Source organism: Crotalus tigris, unplaced genomic scaffold (assembly GCF_016545835.1).
Source record: "Crotalus tigris isolate CLP2741 ecotype Arizona unplaced genomic scaffold, ASM1654583v1 scf7180000023777.99059, whole genome shotgun sequence".
NCBI classification, from domain to species: domain Eukaryota; kingdom Metazoa; phylum Chordata; class Lepidosauria; order Squamata; family Viperidae; genus Crotalus; species Crotalus tigris.
The window spans coordinates 53,468-79,698 of record NW_024100178.1 but is presented as its reverse complement, the minus strand read 5'-3'; the positions used below and the strand labels follow the sequence as shown (position 1 = coordinate 79,698).

General features: G+C 37.8%; 1 protein-coding gene across 4 annotated transcripts; it reads left to right on the top strand.

Annotated features, from left to right (window-relative positions):
* Positions 1–1,228: 1,228 nt before the first annotated feature.
* GOLGA5 (golgin A5) lies at positions 1,229–23,753 on the top strand. 4 transcript variants are annotated; one of them, XM_039321666.1, is made up of 12 exons: positions 1,229–1,381; positions 3,983–4,590; positions 6,375–6,593; positions 7,807–8,026; positions 9,403–9,526; positions 13,083–13,286; positions 13,915–14,214; positions 18,769–18,867; positions 19,588–19,813; positions 20,885–20,990; positions 21,258–21,321; positions 22,937–23,753. In XM_039321666.1, exons 2-12 carry the CDS (start codon positions 4,029–4,031, stop codon positions 23,015–23,017), a joined length of 2,205 nt encoding a protein of 734 aa, XP_039177600.1. In that variant the 5' UTR covers positions 1,229–1,381; positions 3,983–4,028; the 3' UTR covers positions 23,018–23,753. The 4 variants fall into 4 exon arrangements, with proteins under 4 accessions (XP_039177600.1, XP_039177602.1, XP_039177601.1 ...); XM_039321668.1 differs by having other exon boundaries at positions 1,360–1,491; XM_039321667.1 differs by having other exon boundaries at positions 1,380–1,517.
* Positions 23,754–26,231: the final 2,478 nt, after the last annotated feature.

Sequence of the window (26,231 nt, the reverse complement as noted above, 5' to 3'; positions counted from 1 at the left end):
TTTAAGAGAAAAAAGCTATTCCCCAGTGCTGTGAATATATTTCACATTTTACTATATATGTTTTTCTCAGCAATTGAAACCCATTTTTAAAAGAGACTAAAAGATTTCGGACAGTGTCCTCTGCTGGATGAAAACTAAAATTCCATCATTAGCTTGAGGCTAACATTCAAATTTAAAAATTAAATTGCCTAATTAAGGACATAATTCCTCATGTCTTCCTACTTCAAAGATGACTCCATTATCTTAGTCATCTTTATTATTTTAACATGATTATATGAATAATGAACAAAGTATTCTCCCTAAAAATTAGATTGAGGTATAATACCTCTCAAGATATTTTAATAAAGAATAAAAGCCCTGCACACTAATTTAAAAAATTTGTATAATCAGGCAATTGCAGTAATATCAGTAAAATATATTACATAGATGTTTATATTGTTATGTATATAATATCTGAACATAAATCAAGCTTTACAATTACACTGAATTCACTGTAAAGGCTTGATGTGTTTGTATAAGAAACATGTTGCATATATTCAAAGCACACTTCTGATATTTTTATTAATCACATTTGTTATTAATAAAAGCAAAATAGCTCTTCAAACGATGCCTTGAAAATATTATCTGAAAATGCATAATGCTGACAATAACTCTCCTAAAGTTACTACTATTGGCTGAGCTCAAAAAGGCAAGCAAAATTGGAACGGGATAGTTCTTGGATGGGAGAGCACTAGGAAATGATAAAACTAGGCTAGATGGTGAAATATATAATATATAAACATTCTGGAAACTGCAGCAGCAAATCCTTTGCATTGATCCGACAAAATCGGATGTAACCTTAACTTAAAAGATTTTGCTAGACGTAACTTGGTATAATGCATCATTTTAGATCGGTGTTTCCCACCTTGGAACATTTTAAAGTGTATAGACTTCAACTCCCAGAATTCCTAAGCCACCAATACCGGCAGCAGAATTCTGGGAATTGAAGTCCACACAACTCAAAGTTGCCAAGGTTGAAAAAATACCGTTCTGCATACGGATCTGGATTGCAGCGCACATATTCGTCATAAACGCGTAGTCAGTATCACTTTGGCGTTTCCAATCAAAAACGCGATTCTTTTCCCTTTCTTCCTTTCAACGCAAAGCAAAAACCAACTCTTATTCCTACAACCTCTTTCCCATTTCCCTGCCCTGAACGCCCCCGTTGTCTACGGGAAGCGCGCAGATTCGGGCATGCGTGTTTGCATCACTTCCCGGCAGGTATAGCCCGCGCCGGCGCCTTGCAAAGCTGGAAAGCGAGAAGTTCCGTTGGGTCCTTGTGCTCGCCTGCCTGTGGCCACGTCTCCCGGAAGGTTTATCCGGATGCCTCTGCGGACTGACGGTAACCGCTGTCAAGTTTGCCTCCTTTTAATCCTGTCTCGATACTTCGAGTCTGCTTTGGGCTCTTGATTTAAGGGATAGTGGCAGAATCGGTGTCGAAAGAAATCCGGGGTAAACAGAGGCCTAAAAGACCGGAGGTGTGTGTGTGTGTGTGGGGGGGGGTGTCCTGAGTAGATGGAGGAAATCGGAGGGGCGGGAAAAGGAATAAAGACCCAAGAGTTTATAGCGTCTGGGACTCGAGCCTGTCTCGTGTCTTTTGCCCCTTTCCTGCTCTTCTTGTAGCAGCAATTACCACGAATTGCCGGGTAGGTTCAGCCAATGCAGGTTTTGCTAGCGTCATCGTTCAGCAGTAGCAGAGATCTCTTTACCTGTTGAAAAGCTGCCATGACAGAGAGAAACCCAGTCAAATAAAAGAGGAGCAAGCTTAACAGGCTGTTTACTGATAGTGTGAAAAATTAGCGTCCTTTTTCCCTCGTGTAGAGGGGGAAAAAAGAGATAAAAGTTAACGATAGTTAAGAGAACAAGGGAGGGCATCTGGCCCAAAGTGAGGATGTTAGATAGAGAGTAGGAGAAAATCTTTGGCAGAATAAGATTGAGTGCATGGATTGGATTTTTTTTTTAAGTAAACAGAGAATAGACAAATTTGAGTACAGTAGACTAATACCAAGAGCTTCTGCAAATATCAAATGCATGTACAAATATTCTTATTTTAGCTCCCTGGCATGCTACACTATTGTTCCATTTTCTTATCAATTTATCCTAACTTAGAGGTGGCACCAAATAATACACAGTATTTGTAAATACCATATGGCCATGCCATTTACATGCTTACCAAAAATTCTGTTTTTGAACAAGTTTTTTTCTTTAAAGGAGAATAGTTGTAGCTTGGGGTTGAAATAAGGATTGAGAGCTCTCTGAGCTTGGTTGTTTTCTTGCAGATGTTTCATTACTCAAAACTAGGTAACATTATCAGTACTAGCATATGAGAATATTGAGGCTAACGTACCCTAAAGTTTTTCCTTTGTATGCAAAATACAACTGTTTTCAGGTAATGCATTTAAGTGATCAGTTGTAAAATGTAAGTGATAAAATGGCAGAAGTTGATAAGGCCATAATCTGAGGATTTTTATGCTAAACATATTTATAATTTCTTCCAAGAGGATAATGAGAAAAGGAAGATCACTACACCCCCATTCACTACATATTCAGTTCCAAATGACCTGGAGCTATAGAACAGAAGGAAACATACTGTATTTTGAACTTGGACATTGATTAGGAATAAACCTTTCAGAGATGATGTACCTCTGGCTCCCAGGAATAACATAACAAGGACTAGTTTAGTTTGGCCTAATACATTAATAAAAAAAAATGTAGCAGCTGCACAGGGCTTATTTCTTTTTGGCAGAAAGATCATTCTGTCCTGATTTGTAGAGGAAGGAGTGGCAGAATCTGGGGGTGGGTAGAATTAAAAGAGGGATCAGCCTAGAATCTCTACATAGCCACAAGTCCAACATACACACACACACACACACACACACACCTTTGAATTCCTTTGATCCTTTCTAACTCCTAGCAGATGCTAACCATTACCTAAGACTATTTTTGTGCATCAACATGAGTAGCAGTAAAACAATTTTAATTGAATCTTCAGACTTGGACATGATCTTTTACACTCGACTGATTTTATACTTAGGAAATTGTATGCATTTTGGACTTCCTGATAAGAATTAATAATAATTGTAATAATGTAGGTAATATATGGGTACATTATGTATAGATTACCCATATAGTAATAATGCAGATAAGAATCAGAAAGGAAAATCACAATTGTTTCTATAGTTTATTAAATGAATGGATGTTACATAATTTCCTGCATTATGTTTGAAGCTAAAGTAAATTATGTCACCAATATTATTTTGCACATATTTTCTTGATGTAACTGTTTAGAAATAAACCATCTGAATTCAGCCTTCTCCCTAAATTTAACAGATTAGAAATATCCATGTTTGTTTCTTGTGTAGTTTGGGCAAATTGCAGAGACAAATTTCCAACTGGATTGTGTTCTTGGGCTTAGATATGCAGGTCTCCTAGTAATTGGCTGATACTAGCCAATTGCCTACTACTGTACCCCAAATCAACCACCAGCAAGTCATTTGTACTACCAAAACAACTGATTCCTGTTTAAGGCAAATTATGCCTTAAAGAGATGCCGTAATCTCTTAGAAATCCAAGGGAAAAGTTTATGAGCAAAAAAATAAATGTGATGTAAATCAAACCTTTTCCATCTCATGCCTGACTATTCCACAGTCCTCTTCTAAAATATAGAGAAACATTTGCATATTTTATCAGCTTGAACCTATGCTTTTATCTTACTTTTGACATCCTACGGTACTTTTGTTTCTAGGAATGGTGCACTAATGTATCTTTTCTCATCTTGGGCTGTCTGTAAAAATGTGGGAACACATATAATGCAGAATGGGAAAGGCAAACTATATTGATTGCATTACTACATTTCAAAGAACAGAAGATGCATTTTTTTTTTGACATTTAGTCTGTGACTATGTGCTATAGCTTTTCTGTTCTTTGTATTTTTCTTTCCCAGGTTGAATGTTGGATGGTAAAATTCTATATATTCTTTGATTTCCATTATGTCTTGGTTTGCTGACCTGGCTGGCAAGGCAGAGGACCTTCTCAATAGAGTAGACCAAGGAGCTGCATCAGCTTTAAGCAAGAAAGAAGATGCAAGCGGTATACATTATGTCAGTAGCCAGGTGGATGATGTCAGCGTGTATCCCAAGCCATATAAGACCAGAGAGCAGCAGGGACATGCATCATCTACATCAAGCTTTATCTCATCAGCAGCAGACAACATTAAACATCAAAAGGCAACAATTTTAGCAGGAACTGCCAATATTAAGGTAGCATCCAGGACCTCTGTGGAAGGATCTCCATCCACAGAAACAGCTTCTGTGTCCAGACCCTCTTTCCAATTTGTGAGAAGGAAAAAATCTGAACCAAATGATGAACTCCTGTTTGACTTTCTGAATAGTTCTGAAAAAGAACCTAATGGGAAAAAGGACTTGAAAAGGGAGAAGAGCAAAGCAGCCACTGTTCAAAATCATTCTCGGACTTCAAGTATTAGTTCTGTATCAGCAAGTTCACACAGCATCAAAACAGGGGAAGAGCCTTCCATTCGAAGTCAAGACAATGGTAGTTAAGCATAACCACAGATGTTAAGGAATGTTTTAAGGATTCTTTTGAAGGGTGTTAGTGATGACAGGATCCTGGTCTGATATTGATGATCATCCAGTGCCATTCTGATTGTGTTGGCTAAAGTAAGATTATATAAGCATATGGATCCCAGTCCAGAATATCTCCTAAATTCTAATCAAAGCATCTAGATAGTTTATTGAAAAGCCATGTTTACCTATTCTCCAGATGGGTTAATACAGAAGCTCTCCAAATCTGCATTCTGGGAACTGCACTCAAGGCACCAGATTGCAGATAGACTACTAATCCTTCATACCAAGCTTCTTTTGTAAATTAGCAATAATTGTGTGATTTCCTAATGCTTGTTTCATAAGCAGCATTCATATAAGTTATAAAGAGGTGGAGATTGCCCTCTGTGTAAATGATTTTTAAGGATGAAAGCAGGTGATATAATCTTATTAAATATAATAATAATGTTAGTCCATGGGGAGCAAAGGTAGAAATATCAGGGTTTTCTATTTTCTTGGTACAGGTTCACTGAATGTACTATTTCTATAATTTTCCAGCAATCCCTGTCCCTTGAGATGATGCAAGTTTAAATATTTAAATAAATTAAGTATTTAATCATTTGAATCCATACTGAGCGTGTATAGACAAGTCAGTATTGCATTACTAATTCTGAAGCTTTGTCTTGTTTTTATTTATTTTTATTTCTCTAAAAGTATTGCTGCAAATTGTAAAATGCACGATGCACTTCTGAAATTCATTTAAATTTGAGGCCTTACTTGCCTCTTGCAAACAGAGATATGGGTACTTAAAATAGCAATCCAAATGTATCTGTTTATTAATATGGCACACAATGCTCCAAAATGTTGTATAAAAGCCTTTAAGTCTTCCCTGGGAACAGGCTCCATTTTACTACATTTCATTATTTCATGTAGGTGGCCATCTTTCTTTATGATAAGAGTGCATCATATTTCTAAGTAGTTTTCACCCTTGCTGAACTTTTGTTTATCCCTAAAATAGCGTTATTTGCTAAATAAAATAAAAAATACTGCGGGAACTGAACCAGTGAAGCAAAAAGCCAGGGGTGCTTATTTTAGTAACTGTTTTAATTACCTGTGAAACTACATAGTTTTCCTTTTATTTGTGTACTCTCAAAAGTGATGTGACAGCAGTAGGCAGATGGGTACTCTTGTGATGTTTTGGATTTCAGCCCCCATCAGCCTTAGCCAGCATGGAAATTGGCCCTGAATTGTGAGAATTATAATCCAAAATATCTAGAAGGTATCATTTTTTTTCATTTCTAGTTGTAAGATTTAGTTTATATATTACCTTTATTATTGCAAAGTTGGTTTTGTTAGGCAGAGTAACATCCAACCAACAACAGGGGTTGTTGGCTTTCAGTGTGCTGAAATGAACACAGTGACAGTTGTGATTTGAGGTTTACCACTTTGCATGCAAGTGCATTTATAGGCACTTATATGTAAAATCTTTAATTTTGCTGGTCATAAATTAACAGTGTATGATCTCCTATATTTAAAATGTCAGAAGTTTGGTTTGCTTATAGTATATGTGAAGTTAGAGTGTATCATGTTTATAGACATGTTATAATTATTTTGGTAACGATTTTTTAATATTTGTGGTTATAAGCTAAATGTACAATTATTTATTGTAGCAATCCTGTTAAACTCGGTGGGACTTTCAGTAGCTATATAATTTGTCATAGAAATTGAACAGAGAAAGAAAGAAAGGATCTGTTAAATATGAATCTCTTTGTATAGAGACATCTGATAGTTCCAGTTCTGGATTGGAGACTGATGTGGATATTAAAAAGGATTCATTGCAAACCCCAGAAATGAATCCCAATCTTAATCTTAATGATGGTAAATCACATGAACTGTCCAATCTTCGCCTTGAAAATCAACTACTGCGTAACGAAGTGCAATCTTTAAATCAAGAAATGGCATCATTGATTCAGCGAGCCAAAGAAACCCAAACAGGTAGAGTGCAGGTTTGGTGGGCTGCTGGTTAAAGAAGTCTTTTTTAATCTGTCCAATCCAAGTGGGGACCATCTTTAAAAAAATTAGTGGCATTTGTCAAAACAAGATGTTTTGTGTTCCATAGCAAAGTTAGATGCTAAATAATGTCTTTGAAATAGACCAAATTACATTCTGTATTCTCTTTTGTTGCGCATTGGGATGACATTCACATAGAAACTTGTTAAATCGGGGATTACTAAAAGTATTTTTTTTCTTTTGGATGAGCTCTTTTAATTTTTTCTTGTATAGCCAAATGAATATGTCTCATTCCGTAATTTACTTCCACCTGTCTAATGGTTTATTGGTACGTACCTGGTTTATATGTAAACATTTTTCCCCATCCCTAATAATGCCATAGCTCCATGTTAGACTCAAAATATAATATTTCTCCTAATTAGGATTTGAGATAGAACATGCACCATGTTTCTTCATCTTCTCTTTTCTATGTGAATTCTTCCTTTGTTTCCATTATTTGTTTTTCTATAGAACATTGTTTCAATTGGCATAAGCCTTGTCAGTATAAGCAGGATTTGAAGCTGATTGATATTTTCAAAGATTACTGTCATTGCAAACCCTGTAATCAAATTCAGGAGAAAAATGGAAGAACTCATGTAGATTTGTGGAAGAATAAAAGGAATAATGATCATTTCCAATATGATTTAATATCCTAACCATAGTTGTTTCATATTATATATTTTGTGCATTCAAGTCAACCTTGACTCCAACTCCATGGAATTTCCATAGCAACCTTTTTTTGAAAGTGGTTTGTCTTCTTTCTAGAATTAAGAGTGATTGGCCCAAAGTCATCCAGATTTTTTGAGGTTTAAGGCAGGATTAGAACTCACATTCTCCAATTTCTGGCCCAGTTCCTTTAACCAATACCTCAAACTGGTTCTCCTACAATAGTTAGATGACTGAAAACGTGACTGAATTTATGTATTATGCTAAGCCATAATTAAAGTTTATTTCTGGATTTGTTGGATATTTAAATCCAGACATTCTGGTTTAAGCATTGTGGTTAAACCAGGACATATAGTCTTAATAACAAAGTACAATTTTAAAAAAATCCTGGCGTGGAACCAAATAATTATTTTTGATTACTGACAGAATCATGTTGCATACATAATAATAGGGATTATAAACTTACTGATATTTACCAACCTCAACTTTATAGAATTAACCAATGCCCGGGCAAGAGTTGAAAAGTGGAATGCTGACAATTCAAACAATGACAGACTTGTTCGGGAACTTCAAGCTCAAGTTGATGATCTGACTGAAGCTGCCGCTGCCAAAGATTCCCAATTGGCTGTCCTCAAAGTGAGATTACAGGAGGCTGATCAACTTCTGAGTTCACGCAATAAAGCCCTGGAAACTCTGCAGAATGAAAAATCAAGGTATTCAGCATCTATCACATCAATGTATTATTGGAGAGATCGGGCTATTTAGGTTTAAATTTATTGGCTATTCATCCCTCTTGTTAGTTAAAATTATTTTTGCATCCTGGAATTTTTTTTATGCTCAGTGCCCAAATAGTTGTGTATGGATATATGTGTCTGTATGCTGATCTTAATTCTCCGTATTAAGGAACATTTAATTTAAATAATATGTTAATAGGAAAGGTATGGGTTGACATGTAGAGGATTCCTCTTTATCCTATGCTTTCTCTTCTTGAAAAACAAAAGGGGAAGGAACCAATTTTCTATTGTTTTTTTTTCATTTGGTGGAAGTTATTACTTTATTTTTTCTGTGGATACTTTGCTTACATTCTGAAAGAGAGTGTAGGCTTTGTTCAGATTAATATATGTTATTCAAAGCAGAAAAACTACTCGGTTAAAATATAATTCCAGGCATGATTTAAGTATTTTCATTTCTTCCTGTACTCTTGTTTACTGCATCCCTGACTTTAAATGGGAAAAATTATGTTGACATATCATGCCATGAAAATAGAAGGGAAAGAAGGCATTTTAGAAATTCAGGTGGTAGGATGATTACTGCAGGGGTTAATTTTCATTGTGATTTAAAACTTCTGGCTCTCCTTACCCAGCCCCCTTCCACTCCTGTCTTTTTCTTGTTTAATAGAAAAAAATTGTTGACCAAATTAAAGTAATACTGAAAGAAGAAATATGGATTGGATTAAATGTTTCAAAAATAATGTTTCTGTCATCGACTAGAACCACAGAGTTGGTAAAGGCCTTTTAGGCCATTGGGTCCAGCATCCTACTCAGAGCAAAATTCTGGCTTAAAGTTAAGTTGTCTAATCTCTGAACACATTCAATTAAGGAAAACCAACCACTTTTCTGGGTAATTGATTCCAAACTGGTCTTAACTGTTCAAAAGGTGTTTTTTTCATAAGATTCCGTTAGAATCTGCCTTCCTGCCACTTAAATCCATTATTATTTATCTGTATTCTGATGAGCTAGAAAGCAAGGCTGGTCCTTGTTTTGTGTCACACATCCTTACAGATAATTGAAAAAGGATTTGCATGCGTTTTTTATTTGTTTATTTAAATGTTTATTTAAAACATTTAAATGACTGAAACCAAATTCTGGACATCCTTATAACCTTATCCTTATAACCCAAGGATAATATATATCTATATAAAACAAAAGCTGTAACCCAATACCGGCACTGATGTTGGGAATGGCAAGAGGATGTGGAGGGATGGAGAGCAAGCATTGCAGAATACAGAGTAATATATACAGGAAGCCACCAGAGATGAATATGATTCTTAAAAGATGTTTCCGTAAATCTTTGTCCTCTACCAATACAGAATAATAAAGGATAATAGCGAAGGCAACAGCCTGCACAATCAAGCTCTCCAGACTTTTCAGGAACGGTTACATGAAGCGGAGTCCACTCTTAGGCGGGAGCAAGACAACTACAAGCAGATGCAGGTTAGATAGCAGTCCCGGGGAATGCTGCTTAATTTTTTCACTGATTGAAGAACTATATCTCAGTAATAGAGACAGAGACACTTCAGATTTGTTAGATCAGGGCTTTTCAACCTTTTCACCCATTGTACCACTTTTAGGATATGGCAACATCCGAGTACCACCAGTGGCCTAGCAAGGTGTCAAAAACCTGATGACCCCCCCCCCAAAAGGAAAAAAGTGATAAAGTACAAGTAGTCCTCGACTTACAACAGTTCGCTTAGTGACTGTTTGAAGTTACAATGGCATTGAAAAAAGTGCCCGCAAGCCACAGCCGAGCAAGACACCCGCCTGCCCACCTGGCCGTGCTCTTCCTCCTGTCCGAGGTTTTCATTGTTGTGAACATTTCTGTTGAGGATTGGCAGCGGGGGTGGGGTGGGGTGTGTTTGGCTTTGGGTGGTTGCAGCAGGTTTTGGTCACTTCACATGACCCTGGGACACTGTGACCGTCATAAATATGAATCAGTTGCCAAGCATCTGAATGTAAATCACAAGACCCTGGAGATGCTGCAACAATCCAGCTGATCGGCGCTTCTTCTGGACTCAGCAGAAGCGCCAGGATCAGCACCGAACTCCAGCTGGAGCCTGGCGCTGATCCTGGCACTTCCACTGAGCCCTGACAGCCCCAAAGAAGCGCCGATCATCTGGAAAGCGGTACTGATCCTGGCGCTTCCGCTCAGCCCTGACAGCCCTGCAGCTCCAGCCATCTCACTCAGGCTTGTGCGGTGCTGCCACTGGTTCAGCTCATTCCCCTACCCCGCTACCACTTTTCAAGGATGGTCACGTACCACCTGCCAGCTGCCAGTGTACCACAGCTGGGACCCGTACCACGGGTTGAAAAGCCCTGTGTTAGATCAAGATTGTTTCTGACCAGACTCCTAAGGTCCACCATCCGGATCCAAGTTCACATTATATGTGCATGGAATGAAAGCTCAGGTACCTTTGAAATACATTGTGTGCCCGAGTCATGATCTACTTCAAAAGTAGATCCATTCCTGTGCAAATTTCCTAAGCTTCAGTAACCTAGTATTAGATTTAAAATGTGACTGTTGAGACACTTGCTAGTCATATCATCTGGAAGGCTGCCTTTCTGTCAACTGCTCATCCAGCTTTGTGCAATGTGTAAATTTTGCCGAATTTAAGTGAGGTTTGGACTGAGAGTTTTTAGGGCCTTCTCTAATTTCTCTTTTCTCACATGGAGAAAGGTAAATAATGAAATCCTCTCCTCACTTCCCAACTCCACACTATGCTTTTCCATATAATTGGGCCATAGTACAAAGATCAATTCCTGCTGAAGCTCCAAGAAGGCCTTTTGCAGACTACGAACATGCTGTAAACGAGAACAGACCAAATATATGCAGATGCAAAGCAAAATCTCAGTTACATCTGATAGTGATAAGTTTTGGTCTTATTGGTCTTGACCAGGGGTCCTCAAACTTGGCCACTTTAAGACTTGTGGACTTCAACTCCCAGAATTTCCCAGCCAGCACTTGTGAACTTCAACTCCCAGAATTCCCCAGCCAGCACAGCTGGCTGGGGAATTCTGAGAATTGAAGTCCACAAGTCTTAAAGTGGCCAAGTTTGAGGACCCTTGGTCCTGACTAATATTTATTTTCAAATTGTTGGAACAATTAAAAATACGGTTTTAGAGGTCTCATAATTACAGTAGTGACCAAAACTGTGGAAACCTTTTGGGAAAAGTATATTTTTGAGGTTTGATGGCTAATAACACCACTTTTCTTCGGGAGTAGTACCACAAAATTATATATCAATGGAAAGATAATTTAATCAAGAATGTAATGCAACAAAGTTTGTTTGATTATCTGTGCTGTACTTTATGAAAAGTTATAGCCAAATAACCAGAAAAAGGAAGCACAACTTGCTTAGGTTGATATCAGGTAGCTTTCCTTCATCTGATTGCAGCCAATGAGCATGAGGGTTTAGAGAGCCAATCAGGTGTCATCTTGGTTTGACAATGAGCCAATCAGATCACAGTAGGATTCAGTTATTGATGTCATGTATTGAAGCTGAGAGGAGGACATTTATCAGTGTGTTATGTGATCGCTATCAAGTTGGTTGGGTTTTTTTGTGTTCTTTCATTTAGTGAGCTTGTAAAATGTAATAAAATTAAAGTAATGGTGCAAAGAGTTGACTGGTTGCCCAGAAAGCGATGTAAAATAGTATTATTAAGTGAACAAGGCTACAGTTATAAAGAAATTAGAAGAAAAATTGGTGGAAACTTAACTAAAGGTAGCATTTCTACTGTACACTTTTCCCAAAAGGTTTCCACAATTTTGGCCACTACTGTAAGTTAACCTGGGAAAGGAACAACATTCATTTATACCCTCATATTCAGGATGTGTCTGCAGTGGGAAATCAGAATTGAGTCTACTTATCCCGTCTTTCATATCAGAGTTCCCCCCCACGCTCACACAAAATAATGCCTTCCATTCAGATACCTGGATTTCAGTTTTCAAATTTCCCAGCCAATCATTGCTATAGAAGTCTGGAAGTTGACATCCACTCATTTAGATTGGAAAAGGCTGTTCCATGTAGATGGATGGTACTCCAGCAAGTTAGCAGACCTCAAGCAGTGTATCTTAGACTGCTGTATTAGTATGAAATCTCAAACATCAGTATTGAGTAAGGGTCAGTCTGGGCAATCTGTTTCCCCTCCTTTCACTGTGCATCCATTCACATCCATTTAGGCTCATAAGCCATTTCAGCTACAGGTGACCCTTAAGTTGCATACTCACGAGGACAGTAAGCAAGAAAAATTAAAGCAATAAATAGTAACATAAACATAAAACAGTGTGAATAGTAACAAGTAATAAACTAATAACAGCTGATAATAAAAGCTAGGTCCTGTGACATTCCACAGTGGAAAGCCTTTGGGATTAACATATCTATCACCTCCACTCCCCAGAAGAAGGAAAAGAATCACTGCAAAACTTCCTTCCTTCCAGTCCTCAGAGATAGCCCAGAAGGATGCCATGATTGATGATATCAAAAGCAACTGAGAGATCAAATAGGATCATGGGTGTTGTACTTCTTCATCTCAACCCTGCTCCACATCTGTTAGCTCTAGAATTCTGTGATCAGCCCTACCATTTTATCTTATTCAGCTATTAATTGACAGAGTGACATAAAATATTTTTGCATATATGCACTTACTTACTTACTTACATACTAATTTATTTATATCCTGCCTCTATTATTTTTTATAACTCTAGGCAATGAACATACCTAATACTCCTTTCTCCTATTTTCCCCACAACCACCACCTTATGAGGTGGATTGGGTTGAGAGAAAGGACTGGCCCAAAGGTCAACCAACTGGCTTTCATACCCACAGCTGGATTAGAACTCACAGTCTGCTGATTTCTAACCTGGTGTCTTAACCACTAGTCCAAACTCTTCTCTTAATTATTATGATTGTTCATCTATAATAAATTAGAATAACAAACGCAAGCATTTCTTTTTTTCTTTTGTACTAAAACCAAACAAAACTTCCTCTGTCAGAATGAATTTGCAACTCGCCTAAGTAAAATGGAAGCTGAACGTCAGAACTTGGCTGAAGCTATAACTGCATCCGAGAGGAAATATGTGGAAGAGAAACGGAAATCAGAGGAATTTCAACAGCAAATTAAAATAGCCAAAGCGAACTTGGAGTCTGCTAAGCAAGAGTTGGTGGACTATAAGCAGAAAGCTACACGCATACTTCAGGTAATGCTCACTACAGTAATCCTGTTCAACAAAGTCCAGGTCCTGACATTGCTAAACAGACAGATGGGGAAGGCTGTCCTGCAATTTATTAATAGAATAATAAAATATAAAACACTTGTTAGGTTTGTCTTTTAGCATGTTTTGAAAGGACTAAAAATATTAATAGGGATCACTCATCCTTGAAAAATCCTTGTTAAAGAAATTGTGCATTTGATATAATTTTATATTCAACTTGAAAAGTTTCAGCAGAACTTTTTATGAAATAATGTTTTCAGGGAACTTGATGTCATGTACGTTTTGCTCAGATTTGCCATATATTTTATTTGAGTGTCCCACTCAAATGGAGTTCAACTCCAACTCCCACCAATTTTATCCTCCACAAGCAGTAGGAGTGAGTGATGAGAGATTAAAATTCCAATTACTGCTAAAGGTCCATAAATTCCTGACCTTTATATTTAGGCAATTACTGATGTTAGATATGGAAACTTTGTGTTCCAAAGCAAAGTGTTGATGCTGAGCACAAATAGGGTTCCATTATTGTCTTTACAATCTGCCTTTTGGTTACAGTTAACAAACAAAGGATTGTAATGCAATTTCACTTATCCTTAATTTTGTCCTTGCATCTCAGTCTAAGGAAAAGTTGATAAACAGTCTGAAAGAAGGCTCTGGTATTGAAGGTCTGGATAGTCAAACAGCAAGCATTATGGAGTTAGAGGAACTGAGGCATGAACGGGACATGCAAAAGGAAGAAGTACAGAAGCTGCGAGGCCAAATGCAACAACTGAGAATTGAACTGCAGGATATGGAAGCACAGCAGATAACTGAAGCTGACTCCACAAGAGAGCAAATTCAGGATTTGCAGGATCAGATTGCGACGCACAAAACAGCCAAACAAGAAGTAGAGGCTGAACTAGAGAGGCAGAAACAGGTAAATATTGGGAAGAGTTGAAATAGCTTGCTGAGTGGTATTTCAGGAGCTCTCCTCTTAAATCTCATGAAAAATCCATATGTAGTGATATATTTGGGGGCTCATATATGGGGAAGATATATATTGGAATTACATAATTAAAAGAAAAGCCATATATGTGTAATGATCAGTATCAACATTGTTAGTACTCTTATTGATCAAATACTGGATCATGGACCATATGTACCCTACTTTAATCAGTGCTTCTGTGCATCTTTGACTCCCCCAGCTGATTTTTTTTTTTTTAGTGCAGTGTGCTACACAAAGGACAAATACATCTCTTAGATCAGCGGTTCTCAACCTATGGGTCGCGACCCCATTTGGGGTCGATCGACCATTTCACGGGGGTCGCCAAGCAAGGCTGCCATTTTTTTCCCCCTTTTCTGGCAGGTGCCTTACCTCCCTTGGGCTGGGCCAGCTGGTGGGCCAGCTGGTGGTCGGCCTGCTCCGTCTCTGCTGCTTGCCAGCTACGCCTCAGCCGGCGCAGGGGACGGCACCACACATGCGCGGCACTCCCGGGCAGAGAAAGTCCTCGACTTACAACCGGTTTAGTCCTCGACTTACGACTGGTTGGGGGTTGCGGCATTAAAAAGGTTGAGAACCACTGTCTTAGATGAAATGGAATTATTCCTAGAGCAGGATTTTATTTTATTTTTTAAAAGGAAAGCATAAATAAACTTATGGCTTAAGGGGGAGACGGATATAGGATTCTGTTTTAAGTGACAAATTTTCTTAGCATCAGCACAATTTAGAAACTCAACAATAAAGGTAAAAGTTATGTCAAGTCAACTTCAACTTAGTGACTTAGATTCATCGCTGTCATTTTCTTTTTTACATCAGTATAGAAACGGTTTGGGTTTTTTTTTAACTCTCCAGGCTCAATCAGTATTTTTCAGACATGACAGGTTTATGATGTGCGGATTTTAACTCCCATCATCCCCTAGCCAACGTTCATTCAACTCCCAATAAAGTCACTAAGTTTGAAAAAAAAAAAAAAAAACATGGCTATAGATCAGGGGTCTTCAAACTTGGCCCTTTTATGACTTGTGGACTTCAATTCTGGCTGAGGAATTCTGGGAGTTGAAGTCCACAAGTCATAAAAGGGCCAAGTTTGAAGACCCCTGCTATAGATGGAAGCTCTTGACTTCTCTGCTAGCCCAACCACATTTCCCTTTTGAGATCGGTAAAGGTCAGCAGGACTTGTCCACCCCTATGACAGTATAATAGCCTACAGATGTACAAAATCCTCTTCTGAAGTTTAAATTTGGAAAAATCCATAGCCATATGCTAAATAAATGAAAACATCTATAGTTAGAAACTTCCTTGTGAGCGAGCAAAATTATTTAGACAGCTATTTTGATACTTTGTGTTTAACAGTATTGCCTGATTCTGAATTTTATCTATGTATTCTTGAAACAAACTTGTATCTAACTCAATAGTTGACTGGGTTTAAGAACAATTCTTACTCAAGTATTTCTTCTGTTCATCAAAAGAATTTTGCAAATGCCTGGTTAAAAGTTGCCCCTGGGCATCTTTGTATCCAGTCAGCTCAGGATAATGTGCAAATTTGAAATGAGTTATTGTTTATTAAGGATTGTGTTATGGAGCTCCTAAACACACACAACTGCTTATTTGGGCAAACTAAATCACAAATTTTTCACTTGGGTGCCACTAATGAAAAGTTAGCTGACAAAAAATGATCTCTAGAAATTGTCACAATAGGATTTCTAACAAATTTCTGTAAATTCTATTTGATTGAAAATAAGTCTCCTTTCTTGTATTCAGTAGATTTTATTGTTATTGTGAACAGTTGCTGTAGATGAAACCATCCAAGGGAAGGTGTTTAATTTGCTTTCCCTGATTATTTATCTTGGAGATTACCTGTTTCATAAGAAACTCCATATTAATTGGACAGGGTCAAATTGAACTAATGAAAAAGCAAAAGATCCATGCTTGTTTTCAAAAGATAATATTAATTCTATATCTTGAAGCCATATGGCAGTGTTTTATTATAACTGTTCATGTTTAACCCATTTCAAAATACTTTGAAATGCCCTGAATCTCATCTGTTTTGTTTGTATTGGCAAACTAGATCTAATTCCCTCGAGTATTCTTGTTTTATTCATCTAGTGGGGCTAAATAATACCTTGGATAAATAATATGAGAATGAATATATCATGCTGAAACAGTGCTAAAATTAAGACCAAGAGGGGTTTGAGACAAAAACAATATTCTGTCTCTGACGAAATCCCTTGCTTATTTTATAGGTTTGTAGAGAGAAGTTGAATTGTAGCACCTGATCTGTAAAAATCAACATGGTTGCAATATTTTTGCCCAGTCCTCACCATTAATGTCATATGGGATTGTCTTTTGTTTACTGTAGATCTGCCATCACTCTTCCTTAAATCTTAGTTTTCTGCAATTATTCAGATTGTATTTCTAATTTTTGAAAGAATGACATACTAAAAGAGTAGCTTTTTTTTTTAATCTCCCATGGTTATGTAGAAATGGCTTTACAGTAGTAAATAGGAGTCCTGCTCACTTAGGAGAACCCGGTTTTTGTTCATTTTTACAAATATAATTACTTTGTTTCCTCCATTCTATTCTGGAAGAGCAAAAGAGACAAAAATTGTTTCCTGGTCTATCTAAATCAGTGGTTCTCAACGTTTGTGTGACGGTGACCCCCGTCACACAAACGTTCCGCGCATGCGCGGCGCCGCCCCCTGAGGGGAGAAAATGTCGGATCGCATTCTTTGCCGACCCCCGAAAAATGGTCGATCGACCCCAAATGGGGTCGCGACCCATAGGTTGAGAACCGCTGATCTAAATAGAAGTGCTGTCTGTTAAGTCAACTGAAAATGTGGCTTTACATTTGGTGAACTCAAACTTACAGCATCCATCACTGTTAGTCACTCTGGCTAGGATGACAGAAATTGCAGTTCAACATCCACACTTCTCTTATCCTTTCGCTAAGTCAGAGCCACTATAGCATACAATCTTCATCACTGGAATATAAGAATTATGGCCATACATTGTGCTGGTGATTAAGTAGGCCACCACGTTATTGTGCCCCATTTTTGTGGTGGTTGTTAAGTAATCACCATAGTTATTAAGTGAATCCATTGTCTCCAATGGGTGCCTTTTCCCAGAAGCCAGAAATAAATGCTGGTTTCCTGCAAAAAAAAACATCATAAGTTGCAATTATGTGACCGTGGAACACTGCAAATAGCAATAAATGCTTAGCATTCAAAATGCAACCACATGACTGCAAGCAGACACCATCAGAACTTCAAACCTGAGTCATAAGTGGTCCTGGGGAGATCTGTCATAAAATTTAAAAGATTGCTAATCGACCTGTTGTAAGTTGAGGACTACCTATAAAATTCTGAATGTTTCCTTATTGTCACAGAGATCACTAGTCTTATAATACCGTTATGGAAGAAATACAATTAGTCCTCAATTTACATCAGTTCATTTAGTAACCATTCAAAGTTGATAACACTGAAGAAAGGGACTTGTGACCGTTTTTTGCACGACTGTTGCAGCATCCCCATGGTCACATGATCAAAATTCAGACACTTGGCAACTGACTCACATTTATGACGGTTGCAATGTCCCTGGGTCATGTGATCATCTTTTGTGACCTTCTTACAAGCAAAATCAATGGGAAAGCCAGATTCGCGTTACTAACTTAACAACTGCAGTGATTCACTTAACAATTGTGGCAAGAAAGGTCACAAAACGGAGCAACATTCACTTAGCAGCTGCCTTGCTTAGCAACAGAAATTTTGGGTTCAGTTGTGGTCATAAGTCGAGGACTACCTCTAGAAACAAAGCCAAGGAATATCTATATACCAGTGATGGCGAACCTTTTAGAGATCGCGTACCCAAACTGCAACCCAAAACCCACTTATGCATCGTCAGGTGTCGGGTGGGTGTGGCCAATTGGGGGGGTGGCCCATTGGGTGGACATGGCTGCGGTGGTAATGGCAGACTGGGTGGGACTAAAAAGTTCAATCAATCAATTCCAACTTTGCAAGATCTTTTTTTTTCCCGCAAGAAGTTGAAATTGACTGATTGATTGAACTTTTTTTTTTTTTGCACACGGCAGCGGAGACCTAAAGCAAAAAGGTTTTTTAAAACCCAGCTGAAGGCCTAGAACTAGGGCGACGGCGTGCGTGCCCACAGAGAGGGCTCTGAGTACCGTCTCTGGCACCCGTGCCATAGGTTCGCCACCACTGCTATATACTTTCAACTTTTTACATTTCAGATATATGTTGAAACTGGTCCACACTAATAATATCACTTTTGCCATTTGTTGTCTGTATCTAGGAATTTCTAAATGTTCATTATGATTTTAATATAGAGCTTCTCTGCTCCAGCCATGCCTTTTCAATTGCAGACAAGAAAGTAAGTTTCTAGTTGTAAACACAATAGGTCACGGTAGTACCATCATGTTTTGCTGTATCATGACGTTTAATATATTAATTGCTGCTGGATATGCTACTTTTCCAGGAACTCCGCTATACTGAGGAAGAACTGTATAGGACGAAGAATTCTCTGCAAAGCCGAATAACAGATAGAGAGGAGGAGATCCAGAAACTAAGAAATCAGGTAATGGATCAGCTTAATTTTGTAATCAACGTCCATTTCTGAATAAGCAGAGTTTTTGATCGTGCCCTGTAGCATCGTACCAGCTAACCCTGAAGTGAGATTGGTTCACCTTTTAAAAATTATTATATTTATCTTTTCTTAATAAAAAATAATCAGTGAAAAAGAAAAATCTTAAAATAAGGGTACAGTCAGTCAAATGGCAATTTATTTCAAAGTTATGCTGTCTCAGGGAGATCATTCTTTGGAGGCAAAGCTAAATGGAACATATGTCCAACATTTGGATTTATGCTTCTGGATTGACATGTTTTAACAACAAATGAATGTGCTCACCTCTCTTTCTTCTGCTAAGTCTGATCTCTCATATTTAAGGTGGTGGAGGAGGAAATGCTGGGTAGAGCATGCTGTGTGGAATCTGCTCACCTTTAAGCAGCCCCATGCCTCTTCCCTGTGGCAGGTTTTTTTCCAAAAATGGAAAGGGGGAGGGGATGAGACCCTGTCAAATTCTACTGCCTAAGAGCATTTTGTGCACGTTTGGTAGCAAGTCCTGATCCTTTCCCCACTCCCAGCTTTTCCAAGGGAAAGAACGCTGAGCTATGTGCTTCACCCTAAAGCAAGAGCGTAGAGCAAAATGCAAGTAAAAGCATTTAGTTCGGTCTGCACTCTTCCCAGTGAAGGTGCTCACTCTTTCCCTCTTCCAATGGTACTTTGTTCACTCCTCAGCTAACGAACAAAACACTGAGCAGCAGTAGCCAAACAGAGTTAGAAAATCGGCTACATCAGTTGACAGAGACGCTAATTCAGAAACAAACCGTGCTGGAGAATCTCAGCACAGAAAAAAATGCTTTAGTCTATCAACTGGAACGACTGGAGCAGCAGCTGAAAACTGTCCAAGGAGCTTCAGCAAACGGCTCCTCCATTAACATGGCAGGAATTGATCACAGTGAAGGTAAAATGCGGAATGAATTTTTGACTGTATATCTCATATAAACTGGAAAGCTTAATACGGTGTTCCTCAACCTTGTCAAGTTTAAGATAGGAGGACTTCAACTCCCAGAAATCCCCAGCCAGCACTATTGCAACTGGCTGGGGAATTCTGGCGGTTGAAATCCACCCATCTTAAACTTGACACGGTTGAGAAATACTGACTTCACCCATTAATGTTGATGCTTCTGCCATGACACCAGTCAGTCCTTCCAATCGACCCTCCTCTGTTCTTTTCCTCTATTCATAATTTCCATCTTTCTTTCTTTCTTTCTTTCTTTCTTTCTTTCTTTCTTTCTTTCTTTCTTTCTTTCTTTCTTTCTTTCTTTCTTTCAGCAGCCTCTGTGCTCTCAGTCTTTGCCTGGTTTCCCTTCCCTTTTCCCTTCTGCCTTCCCAATATTTTCTGATTTTTTTTTCATCTAGTTATCATCCCTTGTGGATATAGATGAGCTATTTTGTTATATAAGAAAAGCTGCCCAGAATCACCTTATAGGGGAGATGGGGGTGGCATAAAAACGTAATGAAACAAATAAGAGAAGCAGGGAAATTCACATCTGAAAACTTGCAAAACAGAGACAGTGTTGATCTCCATGTTACAAAATTACTGTTTACTTCAAATGGCTTTATTTTATAGTACTGAGAGAGCTTTTCCAAAAGATTTCTGCTATTACTTGATGCTTAATAGGCCACTGTGATTCTGATAATAGCTTTGCAATCTGGGTTCTGCTGTGAGGAGAGTTTCAGACATAGATTGCCTGCCCTATGGAGTATTTCAGTAAAATAAAATTGAAGTGAATGCAAAATCCTCAGATATTCACCCAAAGTCCTTTTAAATATGTCTGAAATTTCCATTCTATCAGAGCAGTTGTGATAAAATACAAGCATTATAAAATCACGCATCTAAAATTGGCCTCTTTCTACTTTGCTTTCTCATAATATCGTCAAACCTTATATATATCATGAATATTTATTGCAGCTTATAAATGTTTTTTACTGCCGCTAATTGCTTTTTAAATTATTATTATTATTCCTCTAGGCACTCGCATGCGAAATGTTCCTGTCCTTTTTGCTGACCTCGATGTGAATGCGGCAGGAATGTATGGCAAGGTTCGCAAAGCTGCAAGTACTATAGACCAGTTCAGGTGAGGAGAAGGCAGAGAATAGAAAGATTGCTTGGAAAAAGCAATTCTGTCCATGAAGAAGACCGCCTAAAGAAATCTTGATATTGCGGTGGATATCTTGATTAAAATGTTGAACCAATATCTGCAGAGGTCTTGTGAAAAGTCTGAATGATTGGGAAGTTTGAATTATCATTAAAACTTGCAATCTGATAGTGTCTTTATGCAAATCTGTAATGCAACATATATGCTAGGGTATTTTCTAATATTTTTTATCCTAATTGGTTACAGCATTCGACTTGGAATCTTTCTGCGCCGATATCCCATTGCAAGGGTATTTGTAATCATTTACATGGTGAGTCTTCTTCATGTACTCATAATGTAACATATACAATTTTCGTTATATACTGTACTATTTCATCTTGATCTGATATGCAGTGAATGAAATACACAAAAGAGGTGAGGTATAATTAATCGTAACCGTTCGGTATAAATATAAGTGACATAAAAGCCAGCTGGTCCCACTCACTTTAAAGGGTTTGTTGTTGTTGTGGAGAAAATAGGAGGAGGAAGGTGTGTTGGATATGTTTACTGCCTTGAGTTATTTGTACAAATAATAAGAGTGGGATAAAAATAAATAAGAACTTATACGATTTGCTTCTTGTAAGTGTGCAGCAGGATGGATCTAATGCAAGTTTAACTTTTAAAGAAGATTTTGTATTTTTGTGTCTTTTTTTCACTTCACTATCATTTCAAGCGATAAAGTCTTTAAAATTCCGTAGCTCATTATTCCAAAGGTGCTTTTTCAAAAGGCAACTGGACTTTGTTTTTTGTTGAAGACATTTCACTTCTTATCCAAGCAGCTTCTTTAGTTCTGAACTGAACTGAAGAAGCTTCTTGGATAAGAAGTGAAACGTCTTCAGCGAAAAACGAAGTCCAGTTGCCTTTTGAAAAAGCACTTGTGGGACAACCATGATCTGGATGAATGAGAATCTCCATAGTTTGTTACTTTTAAAAAGTAACTGATGGCAGTCATGGTTATTGTATACATTTAGTCTTGCTTGTGAAAGAGCAATGCAAACAGGTTACATTCCATGAGGCTGTTCATTTAACTATAAAAAAACATCCCCAATTTTTACCTTAGCCACTACACAAAGGAAGAATGCTGCAAACTAAATATCACAAGACCAACAAACAGATAGGAGGGGGCAACATCCAGTGGCATCTCAAGTAACGATGGCGCTGCCAAACGTACATAATGCGGCAGACAGTAAATTCACTCTTTCCTGCTTTCTTCTGCCTTCTGGGATATTCTAGGCTGGAGTTGCAGACAGGTTTGTTTGTTCAGAAGTAGATGACTTCTATCCAGGGAGGTTTCAGCACACAGGTTGTGGGTCATTTGGCTCTTCTGGTGAGTGAGGGCAGCATAGCAGGAAAAGGGGCGTTACAATGAAGGGCAGCAGACAACATTTGGGATAGTGATTCATACTTAGGTCCTTGTTAAATGTAAAGCTTTTTGCTTTATTCTTAACCTGTTTCCGAGCATATGTCAACACACAAAAGGGGTAGAGCTTACATCATAATGCCACTTCTACCATTCTGACTGTTTTAACACCACTCGTCCCTGCTGATGCCTTTGGTTCTTGTATAAAAAAGCTAAAGTTACTCTCAAATCCAATACAATTCCTGATACATGGATACTTCTGTGCAGTTTTGTTGATCTGAAATGGAAATTGTTTGCCATTGTCTTCTTAAATAATATTTATTTGGCTTCCCAATCTAGTCTGCAGTTTAGCTATGGATTTCTCAGATGGTTCTCCATTCAAGTAATAGCCAGGGGTTGACCCTCTTAGTTCTCTAATTCAGTCAAAGTTAGCTTTCTAGATCAGTCATATTGCTTGCATCCAATAAACTGTTTATTTTATTTTGATTTAAAATACCATGCATTGTTCCTATTTTTCTTTTGTCAGGTCCTGCTTCATCTTTGGGTCATGATTGTTCTACTTACATACACACCAGAAATGCATCATGATAACCCAAGTGGGAAGTAGACCAGTCTGGAAGAGACTTGTTTATGCAATATACACTGAATTTGAAAAAGAATCCAATAAAGACTCTTTGAAGAGAAAAGCTTTTGTCAATATTTGAACAACCATTACATCTTTTCTTTGGCTGCTTCAGCAAAATTAAATAACACAAGGGGATCTAAGCTTAGTGCCTGTAAAAACAAGCAACTTCTTCAGGAAAAGCTACTAAGTGAACTGCTACTGCCATCTTTCTTCATCCCTCTTTTTTGTGGTACACTCATGTCAAACATGCATATATATATATATATGCATAGAACCCTTCTATGCATATATATATGCATAGAAATCTGGTTTTGTAATATAATGTATTTTTGATTCTACAGGGCTATCATCCAAAAAATAAATGTACTTAAAAGCTGAGAAGATTTTATTCTTTTTGTCCCTTTAGTGCACCTTTTAACTTTGTAAATGTTATAAATTAGCTTAAAGTGTTCTATATATTATGGATTTGACAGCTGCTTTGCAGAATGCTTTTCTTTAAAAAGCTTTAATGAAGAGAAGAGAGATGATACGGTTCTTAAAATATGGTCATTTAGCATATCAGAAATTTATTTTCCATAGTAATGCAGAAAACCTGTTAATGCATATTTTAATTATCATGTACAATAGAGCACATAAAGAATTGTAAAATTCAGTGCCTTTTGATCTTTCTATTTTTGACATTGTTATTAGCTGTCTTATTAAACTTCTTTTGGCTTCAGTTTTTCACAGCATTCAATATGTAGGACCTTTAACAGAGTATTTATTTATTAACTGCAGAATGGAATTACTACTACTACTACTACTACTACTACTACTACTACTACTACTACTACTACTACAGATTTAATCTTCAGTTCGATTCATAGTCTGAGACTGGTAAAAACTTAACAGTTCAAGTCCTAAATAAGGACCTAAGAGCTGTTAAGGTAACCTTTGAGTATGTGGGCACTTTCGAGTAAGGGGGCTTTTTGCAAAGTCAGGTCTAATAAGTTCAAAATTTCCATGTATCTAGACAGCGCTTTTTGGTATTGCTTCACGGCTTCTTATTACTACCATCGTTCAACTTCAATTTGCCTATCAAATATTTTGTTATTTATTGTTCTTCTTCTTCTTGTATGGCATTGTTACATTAGCCAGGAGATTGTAGTGCTAATGCAGAGAGGTAGTTTGGCTGCCAACTTACTAGCTCTGCTGTGGTACATGCTTGCACGCTTCCCAAGGTGCGCCTCTGGAGGGTGTGCTAGCTTTGGACCAGAAAGAAAGATGAACGGCTCTCCCTGCAGCGTCATCCAAGGCCCTCTCCCTCCACCCTGACCACCTTGCAAACAGGCAGCGCAATCAGGAAGGTCCAGAGCCTACAGGAATCTGACCACCTGCATAAAGTACAATCCAGGTCAAGGAGGTCATGATGCTAATACTTAATTAGCTTACAAGTGGCTCTGAAATGTTCTTTCAGCAGGATCTTATGTAGGTATGGTTTCAGTCCCCTGTTGAAAAACCCATTCAGTGTAATAACCAAACATGTTTACCTGTTTGTTTATTTGAAGCAGCCAAAGGGAGGGAATTAATTAAATTCAGATTGATGCTAAAGTTGAGAGCAGAGCTTCTGTCCCGTTCATAGTACGAGGATACATGAATGGTATTCTCAGAAAAAATACAAGAAAACAGCAGCTCAGCATTTCTGATTTACCAGACTTTGGTATCAATTCATTTAAAAAACCCACTGATTTAAAAAAAAAAACCCAGTTCATCAGTAAAACAAACATATATTTGATAGCCAGGTGTTTATAATTTTTATTTATTTATATAATGTATAGAGCTGCCCATGTCACAAGTGACTCTGGGCAGCATACAACAAAACTAAATAAATAAAATCATCATTAAACCAATATTAAAGCATTAAAAATGATAAAAACAGCTCAGTCGAAGGGATGATAATAGTAATGGAGCCACCTGACCTTTTCACCCATTCCCTGGGGTCCCCAACCTTGCTGGCATAGCTAAGTTCCCCCAGGAAATAGGGAGAAGATTCCACAACAGAGTCCACAGGTCCTTAGTCTATATCAGGGGTAGGCAACCTTGGTTCTATTAGGACGCATAGACTTCAACTCCCAGAATTCCTGAGCCAGCCATGCTGGCTCAGGAATTCTGGGAATTGAAGTTCACACGTCCTAAAAGCCAAGGTTGCCTACCCCTGGTATATATCAAAGGACAAATAATATAATCAGGCCATTCTAGTTCTGTGGTTGTTCTTAGATATTGCTTTTAGCTTAAGAGTTTATTCTATACTTCAGGACTTTTTTTTACATATTACGATTACCATATGACACATAGAAGGTATCAGTGTTAAATACCTAACTTCAAAATTTTTGTCCCTCATTAACTGAGAATCTTAATTAGGTTAGATTCTGTCAGGTACCAGCAACCAAAATCCCTTGTGAATAACACTTTGAACTTTATTGTTTGGCATCTTATGTTACAAGAATCTCACCACACTGCTTGTCTTCTCCTGGGAATGACCAGATAAGGCTTCATGGATTCTGGGGAGGTCCTGCTTATGCCTTTTCAGCTATGTAATAATACCAAGCTCGGCTCTTGCTTGACCCCTCCCTCCAGCCTAGCTGCTAATTCCCTCACAGATTCCCACAGATCTAAATGCAGTTCTCTTGATTATGAATACACGCCTGCATATTGTTCATACATTATGTAACTGCCGCATAAAATATCAGTGTGATGTCTCTTTTTTCCTACAGCATTTATCAAGTTATGCAGGATATAAGTAACTGCTATCATCCAGGATATTAGTAGCACTCTTTTTCTCTGCAGTAATAAATATTCATTCAAAGTTGTTTCTGTTTCCACTAAATACCAGTCTGGAGAATGGGGAAAAACTTTGATCAGATGTGGGAAAATAGTGGTATTAATTTTTTCTGTTATATGCAAAATATTCTCGATGTACCAGCAGCCCATATTTGAAAATAGCACCATTCTTATCAGAGCAGGAAGTTTAGTAACGCTTTTGCACCTAATGAGGGTGGGTTTTTCCCCCCACTGGAGGGCATCCTTGCTACGTATACACGTTTCCTATGCACAGTTTTAACATTAGCAGATATAGCAGCTGAAATCGCTTAAATATCTTTGTGTCTGAATATATTGTAAATCTCTATCTTGCATATTTAGTAACAAATACCACAAT

Bases quoted from the DNA above. Each gene is read 5' to 3' on its own strand.
- GOLGA5 (XM_039321666.1), top strand. From the start codon at position 4,029: ATGTCTTGGTTTGCTGACCTGGCTGGCAAGGCAGAGGACCTTCTCAAT. The intron at 8,027-9,402 runs GTATTCAGCATC...CTACCAATACAG, and splicing joins CTGCAGAATGAAAAATCAAG to AATAATAAAGGATAATAGCG. The intron at 18,868-19,587 runs GTAATGGATCAG...TTCACTCCTCAG, and splicing joins TCCAGAAACTAAGAAATCAG to CTAACGAACAAAACACTGAG.